At 28.4% G+C, this 22,500-nt stretch overlaps 3 protein-coding genes across 10 annotated transcripts in view; 1 reads left to right on the top strand and 2 right to left on the bottom strand.

Moving 5' to 3' along the window:
* LOC124954167 (transcription factor HNF-4 homolog) overlaps positions 1-1,430 on the top strand; it is a 38,708-nt gene extending 37,278 nt beyond the window's left edge. For 5 of the 6 annotated variants that reach the window (XM_047506676.1, XM_047506677.1, XM_047506679.1 and 2 more), the window contains exon 7: positions 1-1,430. This exon is cut by the window's left edge and continues 16 nt beyond it. In XM_047506676.1, the coding sequence (XP_047362632.1) occupies positions 1-499 (499 nt within the window). In that variant the 3' untranslated portion in view covers positions 500-1,430. The other variant, XM_047506681.1, reaches the window with a different exon arrangement.
* Positions 1,431-2,352: 922 nt separating this feature from the next.
* Positions 2,353-10,331, bottom strand: LOC124954168 (DNA replication complex GINS protein PSF3). Its single transcript, XM_047506683.1, has 4 exons — positions 5,662-10,331; positions 5,404-5,548; positions 5,155-5,284; positions 2,353-4,888 (listed from the first exon to the last, which is right to left on the bottom strand). The coding sequence occupies exons 1-4, from the start codon at positions 5,831-5,833 to the stop codon at positions 4,661-4,663; spliced, it is 675 nt and encodes a 224-aa protein (XP_047362639.1). The 5' UTR covers positions 5,834-10,331; the 3' UTR covers positions 2,353-4,660.
* A 6,239-nt stretch (positions 10,332-16,570) lies between these two features.
* LOC124953995 (guanine nucleotide-binding protein G(o) subunit alpha) overlaps positions 16,571-22,500 on the bottom strand; it is a 38,719-nt gene continuing 32,789 nt past the window's right edge. For all 3 annotated transcript variants that reach the window (XM_047506153.1, XM_047506152.1, XM_047506154.1), the window contains 4 exons: positions 20,263-20,391; positions 19,454-19,583; positions 17,659-17,812; positions 16,571-16,921 (listed from right to left, as the gene is read on the bottom strand). In XM_047506153.1, the coding sequence (XP_047362109.1) occupies positions 16,734-16,921; positions 17,659-17,812; positions 19,454-19,583; positions 20,263-20,391 (601 nt within the window). In that variant the 3' untranslated portion in view covers positions 16,571-16,733. The remainder of the gene's footprint in view (positions 16,922-17,658; positions 17,813-19,453; positions 19,584-20,262; positions 20,392-22,500) is intronic.

Raw genomic sequence — 22,500 nt, forward strand, 5'->3', positions numbered from 1 at the left:
CGAGCCAGGAAGGATAAAACATCTACGTTATCAGATACAAATCAATTTGGAGGATTATATAAGCGATCGTCAATATGATAGCCGTGGTCGTTTTGGTGAAATACTATTAACGTTACCGGCATTACAATCAATTTCTTGGCAAATGATTGAACAGATTCAATTCGTCCGATTGTTCGGAGTAGCCCATATAGACAATCTTTTGCAAGAGATGCTATTAGGTGGTGCGGCTGCCGAATTGAACGGGAATTCTACCCCAATGCCAATGTCAAATGCTCCTGGAAGTTATGTAAGCAGTAATGAGAGTCCTAGCAGTCCTTTGACACCTGCCAATGCCGGTGGTGGTCCATTGAGTCCACAAGATCATATGTTAGCGGCTGGCAGTCCCGTCATTATTCTTAGGGATCTAACACCTATTTCATCGCAGGAAGACGTGACTACCGTCGCTGGTTTTAGATTATTCAAACAGGAACCCAGCCTTGAAACTGAATCAACATTCTGACTAGACGAAGAAGAAACCTGATCATGACCAATATAGAATTCTATTACCATTGATTCGAACAAAATTCGTTTTATCAAGAAAAATATGATTATGCCTTTCATTATTGTTATTATCATTATTACTATTTTATTATTATTATTATTATTATTATCATTATCGATCATTTAATTTCATTTTAATCCTGTAGCTTATATAGATGTATTATAGGATTGATACGAAATTCCGATAACACTTTAATTATCATTTTAAAATCGTAGGTGAACCAACTGATAGAACCTACCCTCCCCTTTCTTCCTCCAATCTGACTGCTGCATAGATATAAAGGGCAAAATATCGGATCGTACTTTATAAGATGCACGACTTTTTCTTTACATATATTTTTTCTATACATACATACATACATACATGCATACATACATACATTATTACTCTTTCTTTTTTAATTATTTTTTCATATTTTTATTTGCATCTATTATATATCAAAAGCAAGAAAAAAAAAACATTGATATAAACACTGAATATAGAAAAAAAAAAAAAAGTTATTATTCCATACTTCTAAACTTTTAAAATATCGCGGAAATAATAAAAATATGTTACACGAGAAAAGATCAGTTTCCTTACAATCACAAATATATAATATCCATATTTTACATATTCATATTTGATAATATTTGAAATCTAATAGGGCCTTCTTATGAATTTTATCTTTTTCAAACGTGGATTGCAAGTAACTAATGAAATTAAATAGTAAATGAATAGCAAAGGAAAGGGATTGATTGACGTTCAGACGAATAACAAATTGATTACCTACGATTTAAATAAATAACATTACAAATTGTCAATTAAATGATAATTAATATTTAAAGTGTTATCAGATTTTTTATGGACCAACCTTATTGATCGATATGAAATATGAAATTTCATTACGTACATATATATATATATATATATATATATATATATATATATATATATATAAAGTATATATATATTAGAAAAAGGCTTAGAGATTTATTACTATAGATCATTTAATTAAATTTACTTTTTTTATGAGCGTTGAATCATGAGCTAGATGATGTCTTCAAGTTTGCCTTCCAAAAAAGGAAAAGAAAAAGAAAAAAAAAAAAAAGAGAAATGAAAAGAAAAGAAGAAAAGATGAAAAAATATTAAGAAAAAGAAAAAAAAAAAAAAGGAAAAAAAAAGAAATAAGGAAGAATAAACGAATTAAGGAACGGTTACTTCGAATCGGAGAGATAAAAGTTACGCATATATACGTACATACATATACGACGAGATTATCAATCAGTATAATCGAACAACAAAATTGTTTATCTTGTACGAATATGATCGAAGATGAGTGGTCTCTTTTAACGATTCCCCTGTATGATTTTCTTTTCTCTCTTTTTTTCTCTTTTTCTTTTTTCGAATTAAATCCGCACCTGTATAAATAACAATCGATCATCGAAAAGATAAATGGAATAAGAGATAAGATCGTATCTCGCCTTAAACTGACGCCATTTAACAGACATTGGCATTCTTTTTTTTTTTATTTTTCTTTTCTCTCTCTCTCTCTCTCTCTCTCTCTCTTTCTCTTTCTTTTCCTATAGGTGAAAAGTCGGGGAGAATTGAAAACCGACATTCGAGCTTACGAGCAATGTATGTAATTTTAAAAATGTCAAGATATGATAGAATTATTTAATTATGTCGTTTAAGATGTAAGAGAAGATTCTTCAAGGTTTTATTTATATATATATATTTATATATATATATATATATATATAAATAAATATATATATATATATATATATATATATATATATATAGCTCCAAAAAAAGTGCCAGTGGTGATTTTCAAAATCAATAATTTTTTCTTGAGATTTTGTAAGCTAATCTTTTTTTTTTTTCTTTTTTTTTCTTTTCTTTTTTTTTTCTTTTTTTTTTTTTTCTTCAAATTTTTAAATCACAAGCATAACTTGTTAAAACTACAAGACTAACTACAAACTTAAAAAGTCTTGGAATAGAATAATTGATTTTTGATATAGCCTATAAACTTTTGGCTCATTCTGTGTATGTATATATATGCATATATAACTAAATAGAATTGTATATATAAATAATAATGTTCATTTCGATATTGCATTGGCTTCATGCTTGCCGAATTATTTGAAATCTTTCATTAATTACTTTAATTCTTTTTTGCTATTTTATATCTTTTTTTTTTTCTTTTTTTTTTTTCCTTATGAATTCACATAAATTATAAATCACTTAATAATGAACTTTTAAATATCACGAGATATTTATATGTAAGAACATGTACCTCGTGTTAGTCTTGATAATCATTGATTTAAATAAATCACATTCCAAACTTAGCGATATTAAGGATAGATTAAGTTAGATTTAAATAAACGTCAAATTAATTAAGTAAAAATATTAAAAAGGATATAAACAAAATGTTTTTATCTTTGAAAATGAATACGATACAAGCCATTACAATGCAATTTATATTAGTAGCACTGTTGGACGGATCATAAATATATTGATAATCTCATTGACAATGGTCTCTTCGATGATATCATTGAAAATAATCAATATTTTATGAAGAAAATCAATGCGTTTTTCTAAGGTGATTTTTAAAGTAATGTCTATGTTGACATAATGGCCGGATAGAAAGCAATAGTATATATATATATATATATATATATATATATATATATATATATATATATATATCATCTATAGTAATTATATAATTAATTGACCATTATTATATGATAGAGATATGATTCATCAAATGCAGGCGTTTGTCAGATAAAGTTATAAAATCCCATAAAGTAAAAATATGAGGAATAATATTCTGAATACTACATTACAATGTGATATTTCTATATTAAAACATTATACGAAACAATATCCTTGTTGTTTTCGATTTTGTACAGTTATTTAAATATTCATACGAGGGATAACTTTCTTTCTTTTTTTTTTTTTTTTTTTCAATGCCATAGTACAGTGGTACGCAAATTATTCATACTTGCGACATCACTATGATTTATTTCATTTTATATTAGTTTATGTAAGAATAGTAATAATATAATTTTTATTTGTATGTTAAAAGTTAAAAGGAAAAAAAAGGAAAGAAAAAAAAAAAAAAAAAAAAAAAAAAAAAAAAAAAAAAAGAAAAAAGGAAAAAAAATTAATTTACTATTGCTATTATACGTAATATTCATGAAAATGTCATTAATTCATAGTTTGCGCGCCACTGCCATAGAATATCATACCATATTAGTATATTTTGTAAAACGCATAGTCCATTTTGTATAGAAAGTGTTTCAATTGCTACATTGTTAATTTCTTGAACGTATAAAATATAGAAACGTGTACTCCTAAATCATAGATATAAATCCATTAGTTTTAGATTGCTATAGTAAATTAAGTAAATTTTGTATTTTTGTACGAAAAGATTTTACGAACGTTGACTTTTGTAAGACATAATGATTCAAATATAGAATTAAAAAATGCTTTGTTCATTGTGTCTGACAAATGTATGTCCATATGGTACGCAAGTTATTTTATGACTCAATATGAATCATATATATTTTATTATATATGATTAAGGTATATATTAACATTACTTAGCTATGGGTTGTGAACTAGACGTTACCATTTTCCATTGCCTGAGTCTTTTCAATATTGTTGACAGTTCAATGGTTGACTGATTTCGTACAAGAAATGTAAATAAAATTTTTATTTGTTATTTAATAACTATAAGCATTTGTATCTTTAAATAAAGGGATATGTGATTTTTAAATTAAGCAGCCTCCTCATTTATTCTCAATCCTATATAATAGAACTATACACTATACCCTGTCTAAATAATAAAAAAAATTATTGAACATTCTTTGTTTCGTCAAATTTTCAAATATATCACTTTTCACTTTCTGATTTAATGTATCTTTTGATATGTATATGTCTGTTATTGTATAATCTCAATATAAAAATATTAATAAATGATTTTCCTAGTATTAATAAGATATAAAAAAAATTGTCTCCTTCTAATTTTACTAAAATAAAATCCCTATACATGTAATATGCATGCAATTATGTTTGCTAATAATCTATTGACTATCAATTATATTTATATTATATATATTTAAATAGTTAGAATTAATTTAACTCATAATCAGTACGTTTACGTTTCTTAAGATTTGCAGCTACTTCTGATGTTTCTATAATACCAGTACCTTTTTTTAACCATTCGTTTAATTGTACCTTTGCTTTCCTACTAATTAAGAACAAATCTTTTTCTAATCTAGGAAGCTGACTACCCAATGTCAGATCTGAAATAGGATTCTGTGCCCAATCCATGATTAATCTGAATCGACATTTGAAGGTCTGAAAGTTAAAAAGAAATAGGAAAAAAAAGAAAAAAATCTCTTTGAATTTAATTTTATATTATAGAAATAATTAAACAGAGTGAAGTAATTTTTAACATGGTATCATAAATTAGTAAAGCAATACATAAATATTAGAGAGAGAGAGAGAGAGAGAGAAAGAGAGAGAGAGAGAGAGAGAGAGAGAGAGAGAGAGAGAGAGAGAGAGAGAGAGAGAGAGAGAGATCAATTTTAATATGTTTTTATATGTTAATTTTGTTTACTTACCTCTAACAAATTCTCTGTTAATTTTTCACTTTCCCGAATATTAAAGGTTCTTAAATACATTCCTACTTCATAAAAATGAGGATTCCATTTGCTCAGTGATACTGCGCATGCATCTGCTTGAAGAATTTCTCTGCATGTAAAATGTAGATATTGAGGTTATAAATATTTATTTATATATATTTTTCTATTAAAAATCATAATCAATTTAAAAATTAGGTCTCTATAATTCACTCATATAAATGTACAAACCTATAACTATCTTTATATACTTTTGGTAATTCTATATTGATGAGTGATCCTTGTATTATATTAAGTGGATGAGTTAACCAAATAGGAAATTCTAGTTTTGTTCCTTGTTTTAAATCATCCGAATCATTAGAAATATCTAAAAATCCTGAAAAAAAAAAAAAGAAAAAAGAAATTATATTAATACAAAGAAATCGAAGGTTTCAATATTCCGAATTAAATCTAAATAATTGTATTGAGGTTAAGTTTATCAAAATTTACCTAAACCAGGAAGTGTCACGTCAATCGTACATAATATACGTTCTTCCGTTGCTAAAATATCGTTTATAGAAAAATAATCTGGAACGTAACTACAGCATAACGACATTTTTAATAAAAACACACGAAATATAAAAGAGACGAGACAAATGAACCCATTGAATAAAATAAACATTGACGAGGATCATTTCCCGCCTTTGATGTATCTGACACTACGTTAATCAAAATCAAAATACAAATATGTCAAAATTATATTATTTTAGATAAAATAACAACGAAATAATAACCAAAACGAATGTTTAATAAATTATATACATATTTATATATATATATATATTAATAATTGTAATAATTCAATGCGTAATAATTTAATAAATTAATTTAATGTATTTTATTATTATTACATATAGTCACGTGCTATTTAAACGCGGTTAAATTCAAAAGTGTGTACAATTGGGAAAACAATATAAAGACGTATAAGAAAAAAAAAACCCACGATATTCTTTTCATTATTAGTTTATTTCGACATTTTAAGATGTATGGACAATTATTACATAATAATTTTATATAATGAGATTTTCCTTTGGTGGTAATTTTTGTAACATTCCACGGTGTATCATCGTTTATTTTCCCCTTTTCTCCATCGTTCTCACTCTATCTCTCTATCTCTCTCTCTTTCTCTCTCTCTCTTTCTCTCTCTCTCTCACTCTCTCTCTCGCTCTCTCTCTCTCTCTCTCTCTCGCTCTCGCTCTCTCTCTCTCTCTCTAATAATATTCATACACAACATCACTCTTTCACGAAAAAAGAAATGAATTAATGTTCATTAAACTATGAATGAATCATGAAATACGTGCGCTCTTGGTTATTGATCGTCAATTAAACATTATTATTCTTTATCATTACCAATACATTATAATCATTAAGTTTACCATTAATCATTACGATTACGATATAACGCTATTATTAAATCCTCCCATTCGGTTTACTGCCATTCATGTTTTTTCTTCTTCTTTCATTTTTTGTTTTTTTATTTTTTTTTTTCGCATCATCTTCATTGTTTTTCCTTTTCATCCTTTTTCTTTTCTTTTCGTTAATCATTTTTTTTTTCTTTTTTTTCTCTTTTTTTTTTTTTTTTTTTATTTATTTATTTATTTATTTATTTCATTCGTAATGATAGAAATTACGTTTATCGTACACAGTATAACGGCGAACGTGTTGTATGTCCAGATCAAAAATCTAGACTAGATTGACGATCGACGATCGGCCTTTCTCTCTCTCTCTTATTATTTTTTTTTTCTTCTCTTTTCCTTTATTTTTTTTTCCTTTTATTCCTTTAAATAACGCGTCGTCGCCAGATTTGGTAGAGTAAAAAGCGTTTATGTAGTTACGTAGGTCTTAGCAAGAGGTCAAGGATGAGACCCTTCGAAACTGCCAAATATATCGCTATCCTTTTCGAAACATCCCTTTTCTCTCTCTCTCTCTCTCTCTCTCTCTCTCTCTCTATTTCTTTCTCTGTATGTAAGTGTGTATGTGTGTTTCTTTCTTTTTATTTTATTTTATTCTTCTTTCTCTTTTTCTCCCTTTATTCTTTTTTATTTTCTTATGGATATTTAAAGCGAGTTGCGCGCGCGCAAAACCCCCTTTTTTTTTATTCCTCTCTTTCTTCCTCTCGTATGTGCTACAAGAAGAAATAATTTGTGATTCTTTCTTGGTGGTTTTGTCTTTTTTTTTCTTTCCCCCCTCCCCCTTTGTTTATTGTTATTATCGTGTTTTTTTTTTTTTTTTTTTTTTTTTTTTTTTTTACGATTAATACAATCGACTCTCGATAATTCATATCTTGTTCCCTAATTGAAACGGAATTCGATCGATCGATCGAATTACACCTTCTTCCTCTTTTTGGTATTTTCTTTTTCTCCTTTCGATGAAAATAAGAAGAAAAAGAAAAAAAAGAAAAAAAAAAGAAAAAAAAAAGAAAAAAAAAACAGAAAATATTCGGATCTCATGATGTAAGATTCTTCGAAAAATGATTTTCCGAGTTTACACGTATTTTTTTTTTTTTTCTTTTTTATCACGCACAAGAGAATTACGATCGATCCATTTTTATTCGATAGATCGAATCTCGATTGTTCGTAACGACAATGCATATGTGTGTGTATATCTATGTAGATAATTACGGCCAGTTTGCTCGATATGAAGCCAAGTATATCTTTCTCTTTCTAGTTTTTCTTTCTTTCTTTCTTTCTTTCTTTCTTTCTTTCCTTTTTTTCTTCTTTTTTCTTTCTCTGCCATAGCCCCTGTCGTATTTATTATTTTAATATTATTTTTTTTTCTTTCTTTTTTTTTTTCTATGCGTGTTCGTGCGTAACGTTAAATATTTTATATTATTCTTTATTTCCTTTTTTTTTTTTTTCTTTTCGTTTTTTTCCTCGATCGAAGGAACGATTATCACGTTGACTTTTACGATCTAATCGAACGTGTTCGACAATCGGTGATATTATGATGCTTAAGTTATTACGATATTATCGCGATTTGAGATTTCTTTAAAAATCTAATTCTAGAAAAACGATCGCGCTAATAAATAAAGGGCTAGTATAAAATTTTGGTTTCATTTGTCGTTTAAAGGTCAACGTAAGTACGTTCCATTGTCGTACGATAAACAAATTCCCTCAAATCTCTATATCTCTTTATATGTTTGTCTCTCCGTTTCTTGTCTCTTATTTATATGTGTGTTCGTTCGTTCGTCGTATTATTTTCTCAACTTGTCAATATGAACACGACGACAACAGAGTTTAATCCTTCAAGAAATTTAAATACGTGCGAATAGTGCGAATAGTTTATACGTTGCATATGCATTTATGTATATGTATACGTATATATGTAAGATATATAAGTACTTACGTACATGTTGTATGCATGTATGCGTGTATGTATGTATACATGTATGTACGTACATACGTATGTATGTATATATGTATGTATGTATGTATGTATGTATGTATGTATGTATGTATGTATTTATGTACGTTTCTTTTTTTACAGCATTACATCGTATTTTACTATGCGCACTATGCGCCATCATTTTACGCCCATCCTTTTCACGTTTGGTATATGCAGTATTATATTTCATCATTTCATTTCCTCGTTTCTTTTCTTTTCATTTTTTTTTTCTTTTTTTTTCTTTTTCTTCTTTTTTTATATATATATTTTTTTTTCTTTCTTATTTTTGTCTTCTCCATTTCCATTGAGCGTCGACTATGTGACTAGACATATTATGTATATAAATATGACTTAGGTGTACTATAATTATAATATATATATATATATATATATATATATATATATATATATGTATACATATATACATATACATGTATATATATACATATACGTGTGTATATATTTATAATATTTATATATTACTTATGACCCCTTCCCCCCCTCTTTCTATGATAAACTTTTACGGGCTGTTCGTAATTAAGCTAATTTTATAATAATATGGCAACCACGGTGATAATTAATAATACTATATATATGTATATATATATATATATATATATATATATATATATATTTCGACTACTAAAAAATTCTATATAGCAAAAAGTATGGGTAACGACGGATAGTAAGAGAAGAAATATAGAAAAGAGAAATAAAGTTTCGTTGGAGGAAAGATAGAGGTGAGATTGAAATAAAAGAAAAAAAAAAGGAAGAAGAAAAAAGAAAACGGAAAACAAAAAAAGAGAGAAAAAAATTGATGAAAGGTTAGAAAGTAAGGAAAAAAAAAAGAAAGAAAGAAAATGAAATAAAAATCGAACGATAGATCGATCGATCGATAGTTAAACAATTGATAAAGTATTCGAGTAAAAATACATATGTACGCCAATTTAAAAAAAAAAAAAAGACAAAAAAAAAAAAATAAAGAAATAAAAGAAAGAAATAAAAAAAAAGTGTCCTTACATTTTTGAAATAAACGAGAGAATTATTCTCTCTCTCTCTCTCTCTCTCTCTCTCTCTCTCTCTCTCTCTCTCTCTCTCCCTCTCACTGCATATATATCGGATAATATATATAGTACTATACTTAAGCGTAAACTTATCAGAGTAAAAAAAAAATAAAAACATTTGCTATACTATCGATGCGATCTTATTTATCGATAATAACGAGAAAAAAAAGATTAATCGATAAATAATAAATAATAACTGATCGAACTCGAGTCTCGTGTCACCCACCCACCCTCCTCCTCCTCCTCCTCCTCCTCCACCCTTTTCACCTTCCCAATCAATCCTAGCATCCCATATTTCGATCAAAACTCGAACGATATTCTTCGATCTTGCATTTTTTCTTTCAATTTATTCTTCTTATGTTTTTTTTTTTTCAATCGGGCACACCTTATTCTTCTTCTTCTTCTTCCTCTTCTTCTTCTTCTTCTTCTTCTTCTTCTTTGCAAATCTTTTGTATGACCGATGAGATAAACACGGTCTCAAGCAGAAGGCTCACACCAAGAGATACGACGAAATAGATAAGACACGTGTGAGCCGATGGGAATGTTTTCTTATTTTCATTCAATCTTTTTCTTTTTCCTTTTTTTCATCTTCGTCTGATTTATTCACCTTTGTATTTTTCTTTTTTTTTTTTTTTTTTTTTTCGGCGCCGTCTTTTTCCCTCCTCTACCTTTTCTTTTCTTTTTTGTTCTCTTCTCTCTCTCTCTCTCTCTCTATCTTTTTCTTCGTTTCGAATCGAGAAACACGAAACGAGAAAGGAGAAAGAAAATATTCTTCTTTTTTCATTCTCTGTTTGCAAATAAAATGCACGATATGATATTTAATCGATGTTAATTTAAAAGGAAATCATTTGTTATGAACAAATTTTAATGTCTAAGGGAAAGAGTTCAAACAAAAAAGAAAAAGAGAGAGAAAGAGAGAGAGAGAGAGAGAGAGAGAGAGAGAGAGAGAAAATTAAATAAATAAATAAACAAAATGAAAAATAAAACAGTAAAATATTGTTCTAGTACGTGGAAGAAATTTTTTTTTTTTTTAAATGAATAAGTTCTTGTTCTCTCTTTTTCTCTCTCTCTCTCTCTCTCTCTCTTTCTTTTTTTCTCTCTCTCCATCTATCTTTAAACTCTTTCGTTACTACTGTTCGATCGTAAATGCCAACTAACCAAAAATATTTCGTCCTCTTAACCTCTGGTGAACTCTAACGATTTATAAAACGACGTCCAATGAGTTCTTGGATTTTTTTTTTCGCGTCTCTCTCTCTCTCTCTCTCTCTCTCTCTGTCGCCATATTTAACCCTGCGAAGGTCGTGCTTCAATCCAATCGTTGGATAAATGCGAAGTTTTTATCATCTTTCTTTTTCTTCCCCCCCCCCCTCCCCGCCCTTAAAACACAATCGTCGATAAAATGTCGATATTACATTTTATATATTTACGAAATAGTAATTCTAATCTGCAAGTGACGTTTCATTTTTTTCCGATATAATTGAAAGATTGTTATTTTTATATAAAACGAAGAAATATCTTATGGATAATTTGTTTAAATTGATATATATATATATATATATATATTCGTTGGAATGAAACGACTTTTATTTATTAATCAATCCAATGATTACGTAAAATGTGATAATTTTTTTAATTATAAAATATTATACTTACTAGATTAATTTATAAATAAATATAATAAACTCATTGTTTATAACGTTATTTATGTATCTATCAGTCCAATAAATACATTTTATTATTATTATTATTATTATTATTATTATTATAATTATTATTATTATTATTATTAATATTACTATTATTTTTTATTATTGTTATTGGAATTTTTTGGTTCTCGTCAAAATTTATAGGAATACGTATAAAAAGATATTTATTTTCATCAAAATATTGGACTGATTTACGAATAAGTAATAAAATCCTTAATTATAAATTGTCATTTATTTATAAATCGTGCCAATACTTCATCTAAATATAAACAATTTTCAATATATATTTTTATAATCTTCTTTCTTTTTTTTGTTTTCTTTTTTTTTTTTTCTTTTTGCAAAACTAATCCAGCAAGCATCATGTTTCTATGATTATATCATCGGAAATAAACGTTCTTCGCAGGATTAAACGATTCAAAATTGACGAAAGGAATAAATTTCGAATTTTTTTTTCGTCCTTGAAATTATTTTCATAGATCAGAGTGATTAGAATAATATCGTCGATATTAGGATCACGACAGATTGCAAAATATTCGTCAGAATTATACATTTCTCGCGTTTACACGGAAACATTGCTTATTACCGAATTGATTAGATTTTTAATCGTTAATCGTTAATTAATAATAACGCTATAAATTTTGATGAATTCTTTCGAATATATTTTTATCTTTCTATCTTTCTCTCTTAAATTCGTTCGTTCTCCCTCGTGATTTCTTACAAAAAAAAAAAAAAGAAAAAAAACAAAAAAAAAAAAAAAACAAAAAAAAAAACGAGAAAAAAGAAGAAGAAAAGAAAAGCCAAAAAAAAAAAGAAAAGATTAGAAAAAGATGAGAAGAATAAACAATATCTATCTAATATTTTTAGCTCACTGACGATATCCGTCAATATTTTGTCATCATTTAATTTGTGTACCTTCGTGTTCTATCATATCTTTTTAACAGGAAATGCATCTCTCTAATGCACTACTTCATCAATCTCTCATTCGCTTTTCCTTTTCTTTCTTTTTTCTTCCAATCTTTTTTTCTTACTTGTTCATCTTTTTCTTTTTCTTTCTCTTTCTTTCTATCTTTTTTTCTTTTTTTTTTTTTTTTTTTTTTAACATTCTCTCGATCTTATCTCCATACACATATATATTCTTTTTTTCTCGTTTTCTCTCATCACGCCATACATTTACCGTTCGTCATGTTAATCGAAAACACGAGATCCATAACACGTTTGACTAGAGTCCGAGAGTCATCTCGATCAATCGATTATTATTCTCGAACGGCCGAGTTTCTCTCGTTAAACGGTAACGATGGTAACTCGAAATACGATATCGTAAAGAAACGAACGTCCGTTCAGTTCGATTTATCATCCACTTGTCACTAATATCTCCTCCTATTTATTATATAAATACGTAATAACTTATTAAAATGTAATACGTTAGGTTAGAGACGAGAAAGGAGGGATCAATTCGAACATATCCCATTATCATTGCAAATCTACATTTTGTGTAGCGTTTGACAAGAAAAAAAAAAAAAAAAAAAAAAAAAAAAAAAAAAAAAAAACAAAAAAAAAGATTTAACAAATGCAATACTATTGAGATAAATGAACTTTATGGACGAACGAGTCATCGACATCGGTCGTACGTATTTTTATCTTTTTATTAATTAATTAATTAATTAATTAATTAATTAATTTAATAATTAATTAATTTATTTATGTTAATTAATTTTTTTTTCTTTATATTATTTTATTTTTCCTATATTATTTTATTTCATTTTATTTTATTTTATTTTATTTTATTTTATTTTATTTTTGTTCCTTTGTAATAAACGGTAACTACTTTGAGAATTAGCCTCGTCGGTTTCATTCATCAGTCTCGACTAACGACTCGAGGTTTATCATTAAACAACGTAACGACGTCGAAATTTATATTTATTTCCTTTTTTCTTTTTGTTTTTTTTTTGTTCTTTAAAGATTTACTCTTCCTCTCTATCTCTCCCTCTCTCTCTTTCTCTCTTTTACTCTTTCATGCACATTGGCACGCGGCTCTTGGTATTTGGTCCGTTTTTCTTCTTAAAAACAGATTTCCTTTCGTTCTATCTCTTTCTATTTTTCTTTCTTTCTTTATCTCCTTCTATCTCTTTCTATTTCTCTCTCTCTCTCTCTCTCTCTCTCTCTCTCTCTCTCTCTCTCTCTCTCTCTCTCTCTCTTTCTGTATATTATTTCTCTCGATTTCATTTCATTTTCGAAGGGCTCCGTTCGCTAGGACACTAGCGTTATTACCACCGGCCTTTCTACATTTTCTATCTCTATCTATCTATCTATATAATCATTTGTTCATATTTCTCATCATATTGCAATTATAATTATCATGATTTTTTCCTTATCGGCGACTCGCTCTTTTCTTCATTTTTATTCACGTTACTATATTTTTTCTTTTTCTTCTTCTTCTTCTTCTTCTTTTCCTTCTTGTTATTATTATTATTTTCAATATTGTATATAATCGTACGTGTTCTTGATGCGTCAAGGCGAAATTTAATCTCCTCGAGGATAAACATTAAAGTCACTTATGTTCGATCATTTTTTCCCCATTCCACCCTTTCTCTCTCTCTTTCTCTCTCCCTCTCTCTATCAATCTATCTATGTATCTCTATCTCCATCTTTTATCTCTCCTACTCTCTCATACTCTTTCTTTATCTTTTGTTCTGCCATACCTGCGACAACGCGACGTATTAAGAGATGAAGAATTTCGAAGAAAACTATTCCGAAATAGTTTTCTTATTGAATGAACTTATTCTTGTTTGTTGTTCTTGTTGTTCTTTATTTTTTTCTTCTTATAAACGACGAACAAACTCTATCTCTCTGTCTCTCTCTCTTTCTCTTTCTGAATCTCTTCGATTTCATATATTTCATTTCATTTAACGAAATTCTTTCTACTTTGGTCGAACTTCTATTTGTTCCAAGTCTATACCCTCTCAATCTCCCTCCCTCCCATCCCGCCCTATCTTCTCCCCCTATCTATCCCCTTACACTCCTTCTTTTTTTTTCTTCGATAATAAAATACATATAACTTATATATATATATATATATATATATATATATATATATATATATATATCGGGATAGTGATGAATAGATATTATACGATTGTGCGCGACAAAATAATGTACATATTTTCTTCTTCGATTTTCATATAACTCAACTGTCTCTCCTTACGCGTTCACTATTGTAGGGGTCCCTTATGAAGAATATGTTCCTGTAATATAAATTTTCATTTCGTAGCTCCCTCCTCCTTCTCTCTTTTCTTTTCCTTTCTTTTCTTTCCTTTTTTCATTTACTTTTTTTTTTCTTTTCTTTTTTCCTCTCCTTCTTTCTTCCGCCCCCTTCCCTTTTACTTCTACTCCTACTCCTGTCCTATCCTATTCCTCCCACATCGCTCCTCTTTATCTCGTCTCAATTTAACGATATTGTCGACGAGTTTTTGTGACAGAATTTTATGATGGAGGAAAAAAAAAAAAAGAAAAAATAGGAAACTAAAAGATATTATCGAGAATAACTACATGATTTCTTTTCCTAATATCTCTTCGGATCAACGTTTATTTTAAGAACTGTGCGTTTATGTCTCTCTTTCTCTCTTATATGCGCGCGTATGTGTGTGTGTATGTATGTATGTTTGTATGTATGTATGTATGTGTGTATGTATGTATGTATGTGCGCATCGTTTATATACGATAAATAAAGTAAATAGATAAGTATTTATGTACTTATGCAATATATGTGCGATAAAATGTGTGCCCTTTTTATATTAAATAAAATGCAAAAAGGAAAAAAAAAGAAAACGTCGAAAGAACGTCGACGTTATTTTCGATCATGTTTCAAAGGTTTAATTAAATATATCGAATCACGATCGAATGAATATGTATACATACGTACGTACGTACGTACGTACGTATGTATGTATGTATGTATGTATGTATGTATGTATATATTTATGTGTTGAATATCACCGATGTTAGGATAAAGTCGACATTTATATATGTATGTTCTTCTTCTTCTTCTTCTTTTCTTCTTCTTCTTCTTAATTACTCATTGATAATAATGAAAATACAAAATGGCATTTATGATTATAGAACGAACAAGCGATAAAGTAAAAGAATATCGAGGAAATAAAAAAATAAAAAAAAAAAAAAAAAAAAAAGAAAGAAAAAATAAAAAAACAGAAACAAAAGAAGTGAAAAACAAAAACAAAAAAATTGGGATAAAACGCACGACTGCCAAGTACATTTTTAAATTCCTACTAAATCCATTTTAAACGTGCAAATACTAGAATATTATCATCCTTCTATAGTCAAATACGTAATATGTATTGCGTTTATATATATATATATATATAATAGTCGACTTATTCCTTCGTGAATTTGCTTAATCAAAAGGTTCGACAAAAAAGAAAAGGACAATAAAAAGAAAAAAAAAGCTAAAAAAAAAAAAAAAAAAAAAAAAAAGAAATAAAAAAAAAACTATGTCGAGCCATTTGTTTTTTTTCTATCTCTTCAAGTCTCGTTATAACATCCAACTGCAGGCTCGATTTTTTTTTTCTCTCTCTCTCTCTCTTTTTCTTGTGCTTTGACGTTAACACGGTTTGGTTTGTTGGCGCAAACGTAAATACATATATGACGGCCGAATTTAATCGAAATATATATATTATTTTTTCTTTATCATTCTTTCTTTCTTTCTTTCTTTCTTTCTTTCTTTCTTTCTTTCTTCACTTTACTCTCCCATTATCTTTCGTTTGATCTACGAAATTTTTCAATCTACGAAATGATGCAAGACTTTTCATAAATGCAAGCCATGCAATCAGTAGTATAATATTTATTCTTATCATAATCGCGTATTGGTCGACTCCTTTCGATTATCCCGAGAATCGTATACAGAGTCTAACGAGCACGAAAAGATATTTCATCTTTATATTCATCTTCATCTTCTTTCTTGTCTTTCTTCATCCACATTCGTTATCTCACTCTAAACACAAATCAAATGTAACCATGATCGAACCAAAAATGAATTCTTGACTCTGATAAACGTTGCCCGTTCAATAGCTTCATCATCATCAACACCATCATTATTATCATCATCATCAGCAGCAGCATCATGAGCATCATCATTATCATCATCATCATCATCATCATCATCATCATCATTATCATCATCATTATCATCATCATTTTCATCGTCGTCGTCGTCGTCATTATCATCACCGTCGTCATCGTCTTCGTCGTAATCGTCGTTTTCGTCAACGTCAACGTCGTATTCGTCATCGTCGTCATCATCATCATCATCATCATCTTCATTTTGTTAACGCTTAATATAGAATACGGAATTAACCTAATATAGTCCGCAGCCACGCAGATTATTGGCGATGATTACATCTGTAACCGCGTCGAACACAAATTGAATGTTATTCGTGTCGGTGGCACAGGTCATGTGGCAGTAAATCTCCTTCGTCGTAGACTTGTTTTTCGCTTCGAATTGCGCCTGAATGTAGGCAGCGGCGTCACTGTATTCCTGCGCACCTAAACGAAATGCAAAACAAAATTGTTAATAACAATTTAATCGTTATTTAAAGAGTTATCAATGTCCATATATTTATTATTTATATTTTTTTTTTTTACTTTTTTTTTTCTCCTCCCCTTTATACGAGACATTTACAAGACAAATCGATTAACGCCATCTTTTGAATTTTCTTTTTTTTTTTTCTTTTTTTTTTTTTTTTTGATTTTCTTGTTTTGTTTTTTTCTTTTTGTTTCAATTTAAGCGTCTTCAAACACTTAACGGAGTTCTCACCTTTTTATATTAATAATTATTTTTCTCAAATTTCCATTATTTTCGTATTAAATGATTAAATGATAAAAAGAATTTGTTTTCTTTAAGCCATCGACTAAAAAAATAATTTATTTCAAAAGCCAATCCGATTAACAACTCCTTAAGTACTCTAACGTAAATCGTTGGCAATGATGCAATCACGATGAAAAAAATCATCATTCGTATATTCTACAATGTTCATTTGTATTTATTTATTTTCAGGGGAATATTAAAAAGCAATTTAAATGTTACATCGTTGCATCTCTACACTTTTTCTCTTTTTATAGAAGTTAATCGATTTTGCCAAAGGTCTGCGGCTCTTATCATAATAAACAAACAAAAAAACAAAACAAAAAAACAAAAAAAACAAAAAAAAGAAATAAAAGAAAAAAAAAACAAATAAAAAGAAAGAAAAAAGAGAAGGAAAAAAAAACGAAGATTATTTTACCTGCATACTCCGGGAAGCAAATCGTCAAGGGAGACTTGCGTATCTTTTCCTCGAACAGATCCTTCTTATTCAGGAAAAGAATGATCGAGGTGTCGGTGAACCATTTGTTGTTGCAAATTGAATCGAATAACTTCAAACTCTCTTGCATTCGATTCTGGAAAAATAAATTCGTACGAGCTTACGTTTATCATCGTTTGTTTTCCTATCATTCGTTTTCGTTCGTTCGTTTTCGTTCGTTTTCGTTCGCTTACTTATCTATTCTCAAAAAGGTTGAACAACGATACACATGCGATTATACGTGATTATACCTAATGCACTATGTAAATATACACACACGTATATATATTTATGATATAATTATATAATAGTATATATATATATATGTGTGTGTGTGTGTGTGTGTATTATGCACGCATGTATCTATTGTCTATCACATATTTTATTTCCATTATAATCGAATTTTGAATTTTATTTTTTTTTTATTTTTGTTTGTTTGTTTGTTTGTTTGTTTTTTTTTTGTTTAATTTAAGCATCTTCAAACACTTAACGGAGTTTTCACTTTTTATATTCATAATTATTTGTCTCAAATTTTCATTATTTTCGTACTAAATGATTAAATGATAAAAAGAATTTGTTTTCTTTAAGCCATCAAATAAAAAAATAATTCTATTTCAAAATTTGACACGTATGAAAATAAAAGATACTTGTGAGTATTCAGTATGCACGTGTAAGCATCCTCTTGAAATTAAATCAACGACACTTCCCACGTGCAATGACCTTAACAATTGATCCCCATACTTCTTCTTTTCTAATCTTTATACGTCCAAGTGTCCGTTATCTTACAAAATGAAAAATGCTTCGTGATAAAGGATAGTAACTTGATCTTGATCGAGCTGCGGACGAACGCGAATGTATTTATTCGATTCTTTTCTTCTTCTTCTTATTCTTCTTCTTCTTTTCTTTTTCTTTTTTTCTTTTTTATCTTTGTTCAAAAGATTATTGCGAGAAAAATTCGCTGTACAAAAAATGATACTTCACGTAACGAAGGAAAGAGAAAAATTGAATATTTCTCTTCGAGTGAATATATATTATTCGATTCTTATTTTCTTTTTTTTCTTTTTTTTTTCTTTTTTTTTTTGTTCAGAAAATTATGCAAAAATTTGTCGTAAAAATTCTCGACTCTCAATAAAAAAAAAAAAGAAAAAAAAAAGGAAAATATTTTGATACACAGAGAAATATGTTATTTGTTTCCTTTTTTCTTTTTTTATTGGTTAAAAAATCATGCAAGAATTTCTTTTTAAAAATTAATATTCTTCGCAATTGAACGGAAGAAAAAGTAGGAAACACAATATGTTTTACAATGGTGGAACGTAATCGAGTTGAGCTTGATCAAGTGGCACGGACATATTTGATTTTTTTTTTCTTTTTTTTTTTTAAGAAAATTGTGCGAGATTTATCCGTAAAAATTGCAATTTTTGGATAAACAATAAATTTACCTTGACTTTCTTTTAAAAGATATTTTCGACTAAAAAATATTATCGTTTCAATCTCCATTTTTTTTTCTTTTTTTTTTTTTTCTGGAAAAATGTCAAACTTGCACATAAATTTAATTCGATCGTCTCTTCAATTGATATTACGTTAAATATCACGTTATTCGTAATAATAATTTTGAATGATCAACGTAAATTCTTCACTTAATTACATCGTAAGAAACGTAAATGACGATTACTCGTGTAAGAATATGATTCTCAATAAATTTAGATGAAAGGGAATGCATTGAATAATTTAATCTTACCGTAGTCTCATCTTCGTGCAAGACCTGATCATATTCGGACATAGCGACGCAAAAAATAATCGCTGTAACATCCTCGAAGCAATGTATCCATTTTTTACGTTCGCTTCTTTGTCCACCCACGTCGAACAATCTGTAAGAAAAAAAAAAAAAAAAGTAAAAAAATGAGAAAAGAAATTAATAAGGATTGATTAAAGATCATGAGATTGAGAGAGAAAAAAAAAAGATAAAGAAAAAGAAAAAAAGAAAAAAAAAAAAAGAAAAAACAAACAAAACACGAAAGAAATTGAGACGTTCGAAAAAAAAAAAAAAGATTTTATTTTACATCAGTAACGAACAGACGAATGGATTAAAATTATTGTCGGCGAATGATTCATCATTTAACACGGTCATTCACAATACACAACGTTACGTGTTCATATCTAGCAACGTCATAGCCGGCCGAGATTATGAGAATGAGCAAGCACATTGAAACGTCTCTCAGTGATTAATAATCTTATTGATTTTCTTTGACGCCAAAAGAAAGAAAATAATTCTTTTAACTTTCTTGGTCCAAATTGTATCTCGACATTTATATTCGATTACATTCTATATATATATATATATATATATATATATATATATATATATATATATTAGGAGGACCGGAAAGTAATGTCGTTTCTGCGCATGTCAATATTTGATTGTGATTAAAAATAAAAACTTGTTAAAAATGTATTCGTTTGAATTTAATTTAAGATAGCGATATTACTTTCCGGTCCACCTAATATATATATTTATTCTTCAAAATAAAAATGTGAAAATCTACTTACTTGAAATTAAGGTTTTTGAATGAGAAATGGACCTCAACGATACCAGTCGTTTTAACTCGAGTCCTCAATATGTCCTGCTCCGTTGGTTGGTAGTCTTTTGCACCTAATCGATCCAAGTCGTCTAGGAAGCTATACAAAGAATCAATTTTTGTAAGGTACTATCGAACGGATTTAATATGAAAGATAGTAAATATATATATATATATATATATATATATATATATATATATATATACGTCTGTAGACCGAATAATAATCCGTAGGATTATATTCTTAGAAAATCAAAGGATATCCTTATATATACATATATATTGTATAAATCCATCATATATCGAGAATGAATCTTCTTTTGACAATAAGAACCATAAAAGACGTACTAGTATTATATTCAAAAGAATAATCATCGAGATATTCTTCGTCAGATGAATGAAAGATCAAGATTTCCTTTTTTTCAACGTTAGAAATAACTTTGAATAACCAATTTTTACTATTCCTTTCTTTTCTACAATAGAAAAAGGAAATAAAAAAAAAAAAAAAAAAAAAGAAAAAAAAAATAAAACTACTCTGTTTGTGACATTTCAAGAATACTATTTACCATGAGAAAGTGCGTTCTAGTATAATATAATTTCATATTCGATTTGATAAAAACTTTAGATGATAACGAAAACGAGTTCGTTAACGTCTGATAGTTTGTCGTTGATGTGCGTTGAGGGTAAAATAGTCGATCGAAGCCAAAGTTGTTCGATATACGTGTATATATATATATATATATATATATATATATATATATATATATCTATGTATATATATATATATATATATATATATATATATGTATATATATACGCATGTATGTAGTAGCATAATAGTCGCGTGCTAGGGCGCGGCTCGCAACAAGTAGCCGAAGAATAAGCAGATAGTACGAAAGGAGAACTTTGATGGTTACAAGTTTATAACTAAAGATAAATCTTCGTAAGACGAGTATCTATAGATTTCAGTGTGATAAAAGGGTGTTAATAAAAAATGTCGTAAAAGTCGATTGCGTAAGAGAAAAGGAAAAGAAAAAAGATATTTATAAATATTTTGATATCCGACGAGACAGAAGTCGAGTTTCTTCGATTTAAAAGAAAAAAAATCTCACGATCATATAAATTTTAATTCATTATCGAATAAGCCTATGTTACATAATATATATATATATCGTATAAGTGTAAATCTCGTGTATAAAAGTCTTCCGTAGAATCATTTGGAAAATTTATGTGTGTATATATATATATACACACGTCCGTCGCCAACATATATATATATATATATATATATATATATATATATATATATATATATATATATATATCAGGATTTGGAGGTTATGTACATGAGAAAACCCTTGCAGCGCCATCTTCGTGGTTTATTCGCCATATTTCATGGCCAGCCGACGGCTACTCTCGATGGGGAGAAGAGAAAAATAATTCTATGTCGTCGATGCAATTTATCCCATATGGATCTTTTTTTCTTTTTCTTGTTTATTCCTTTCCCCTCCTTTTTTTTTTTTTTATTATGAGAAAAAACTAAACAATAAAGAAAAGAAACTTGACGATCGAGTAAATGGAGGGAAAGCTGGTAAAAACAAAGAGGAGAACAAGAATGAACAAAAAAGAAACGAGGAAGAAGAAAAAAAGAACTAAGGTTGGGGTGAGATGGGGTAGGAATGGTTATAATGGTGGTGGTGGTGGTGGTGGTGGCGATGGTGATGATGATGATGATAGTGATGGTAGTAGTAGTAGGGGTGAGATGGTTCAAAAGGATAATAAAGGAAGGGTTTGAGACGGACATGAAGACATGCGTGGTTAAAAGGAGAAAAGGACCTAGAGGTCGCCGGTGTCTGGGGATTTGGATGATAAAACTTGGATACGTAGGAAAAGGGTGAACAGAGAGGGAGAGAGAGAGAGAGAGAGAGAGAGAGAGGAGAGAGTGGAAGAAGAAGAAGGAAGAAGTTTCGTCGTCGTTGCCAGCCATCCTGTCTGTTCTTTTTCTTTTTCTTTTTCTTTTCCTTCTTATTCCTCTTTTTTTTCTTTTACTTCTACTTCTTTACTTCTACTTCTTTCTCCCTTGAGGGGTAAGCTTTAGATTTTTGTAGAAGTACGAGAAAGAGATAGAAAGGGAATGAAAGGTAGAGATAGACAGATAGATAGATAAATAGATAGATAGATATATAGATAGAAATATAGAGTGAGAGTG

The sequence above is a fragment of the Vespa velutina genome, chromosome 14, assembly GCF_912470025.1.
Source record: "Vespa velutina chromosome 14, iVesVel2.1, whole genome shotgun sequence".
In the NCBI taxonomy this organism is placed as follows: domain Eukaryota; kingdom Metazoa; phylum Arthropoda; class Insecta; order Hymenoptera; family Vespidae; genus Vespa; species Vespa velutina.

What these genes read in the sequence shown, in the direction of transcription:
- LOC124954168 (XM_047506683.1), bottom strand. Translation starts at nt 5,833, where the DNA reads ATGTTTATTTTATTCAATGGGTTCATTTGTCTCGTCTCTTTTATATTT. An exon ending in GTATATAAAGATAGTTATAG is followed by an intron (nt 5,285 to 5,403) that starts GTTTGTACATTT and finishes TTTTACATGCAG; the next exon opens with AGAAATTCTTCAAGCAGATG. An exon ending in TAACAGAGAATTTGTTAGAG is followed by an intron (nt 4,889 to 5,154) that starts GTAAGTAAACAA and finishes TTTAACTTTCAG; the next exon opens with ACCTTCAAATGTCGATTCAG.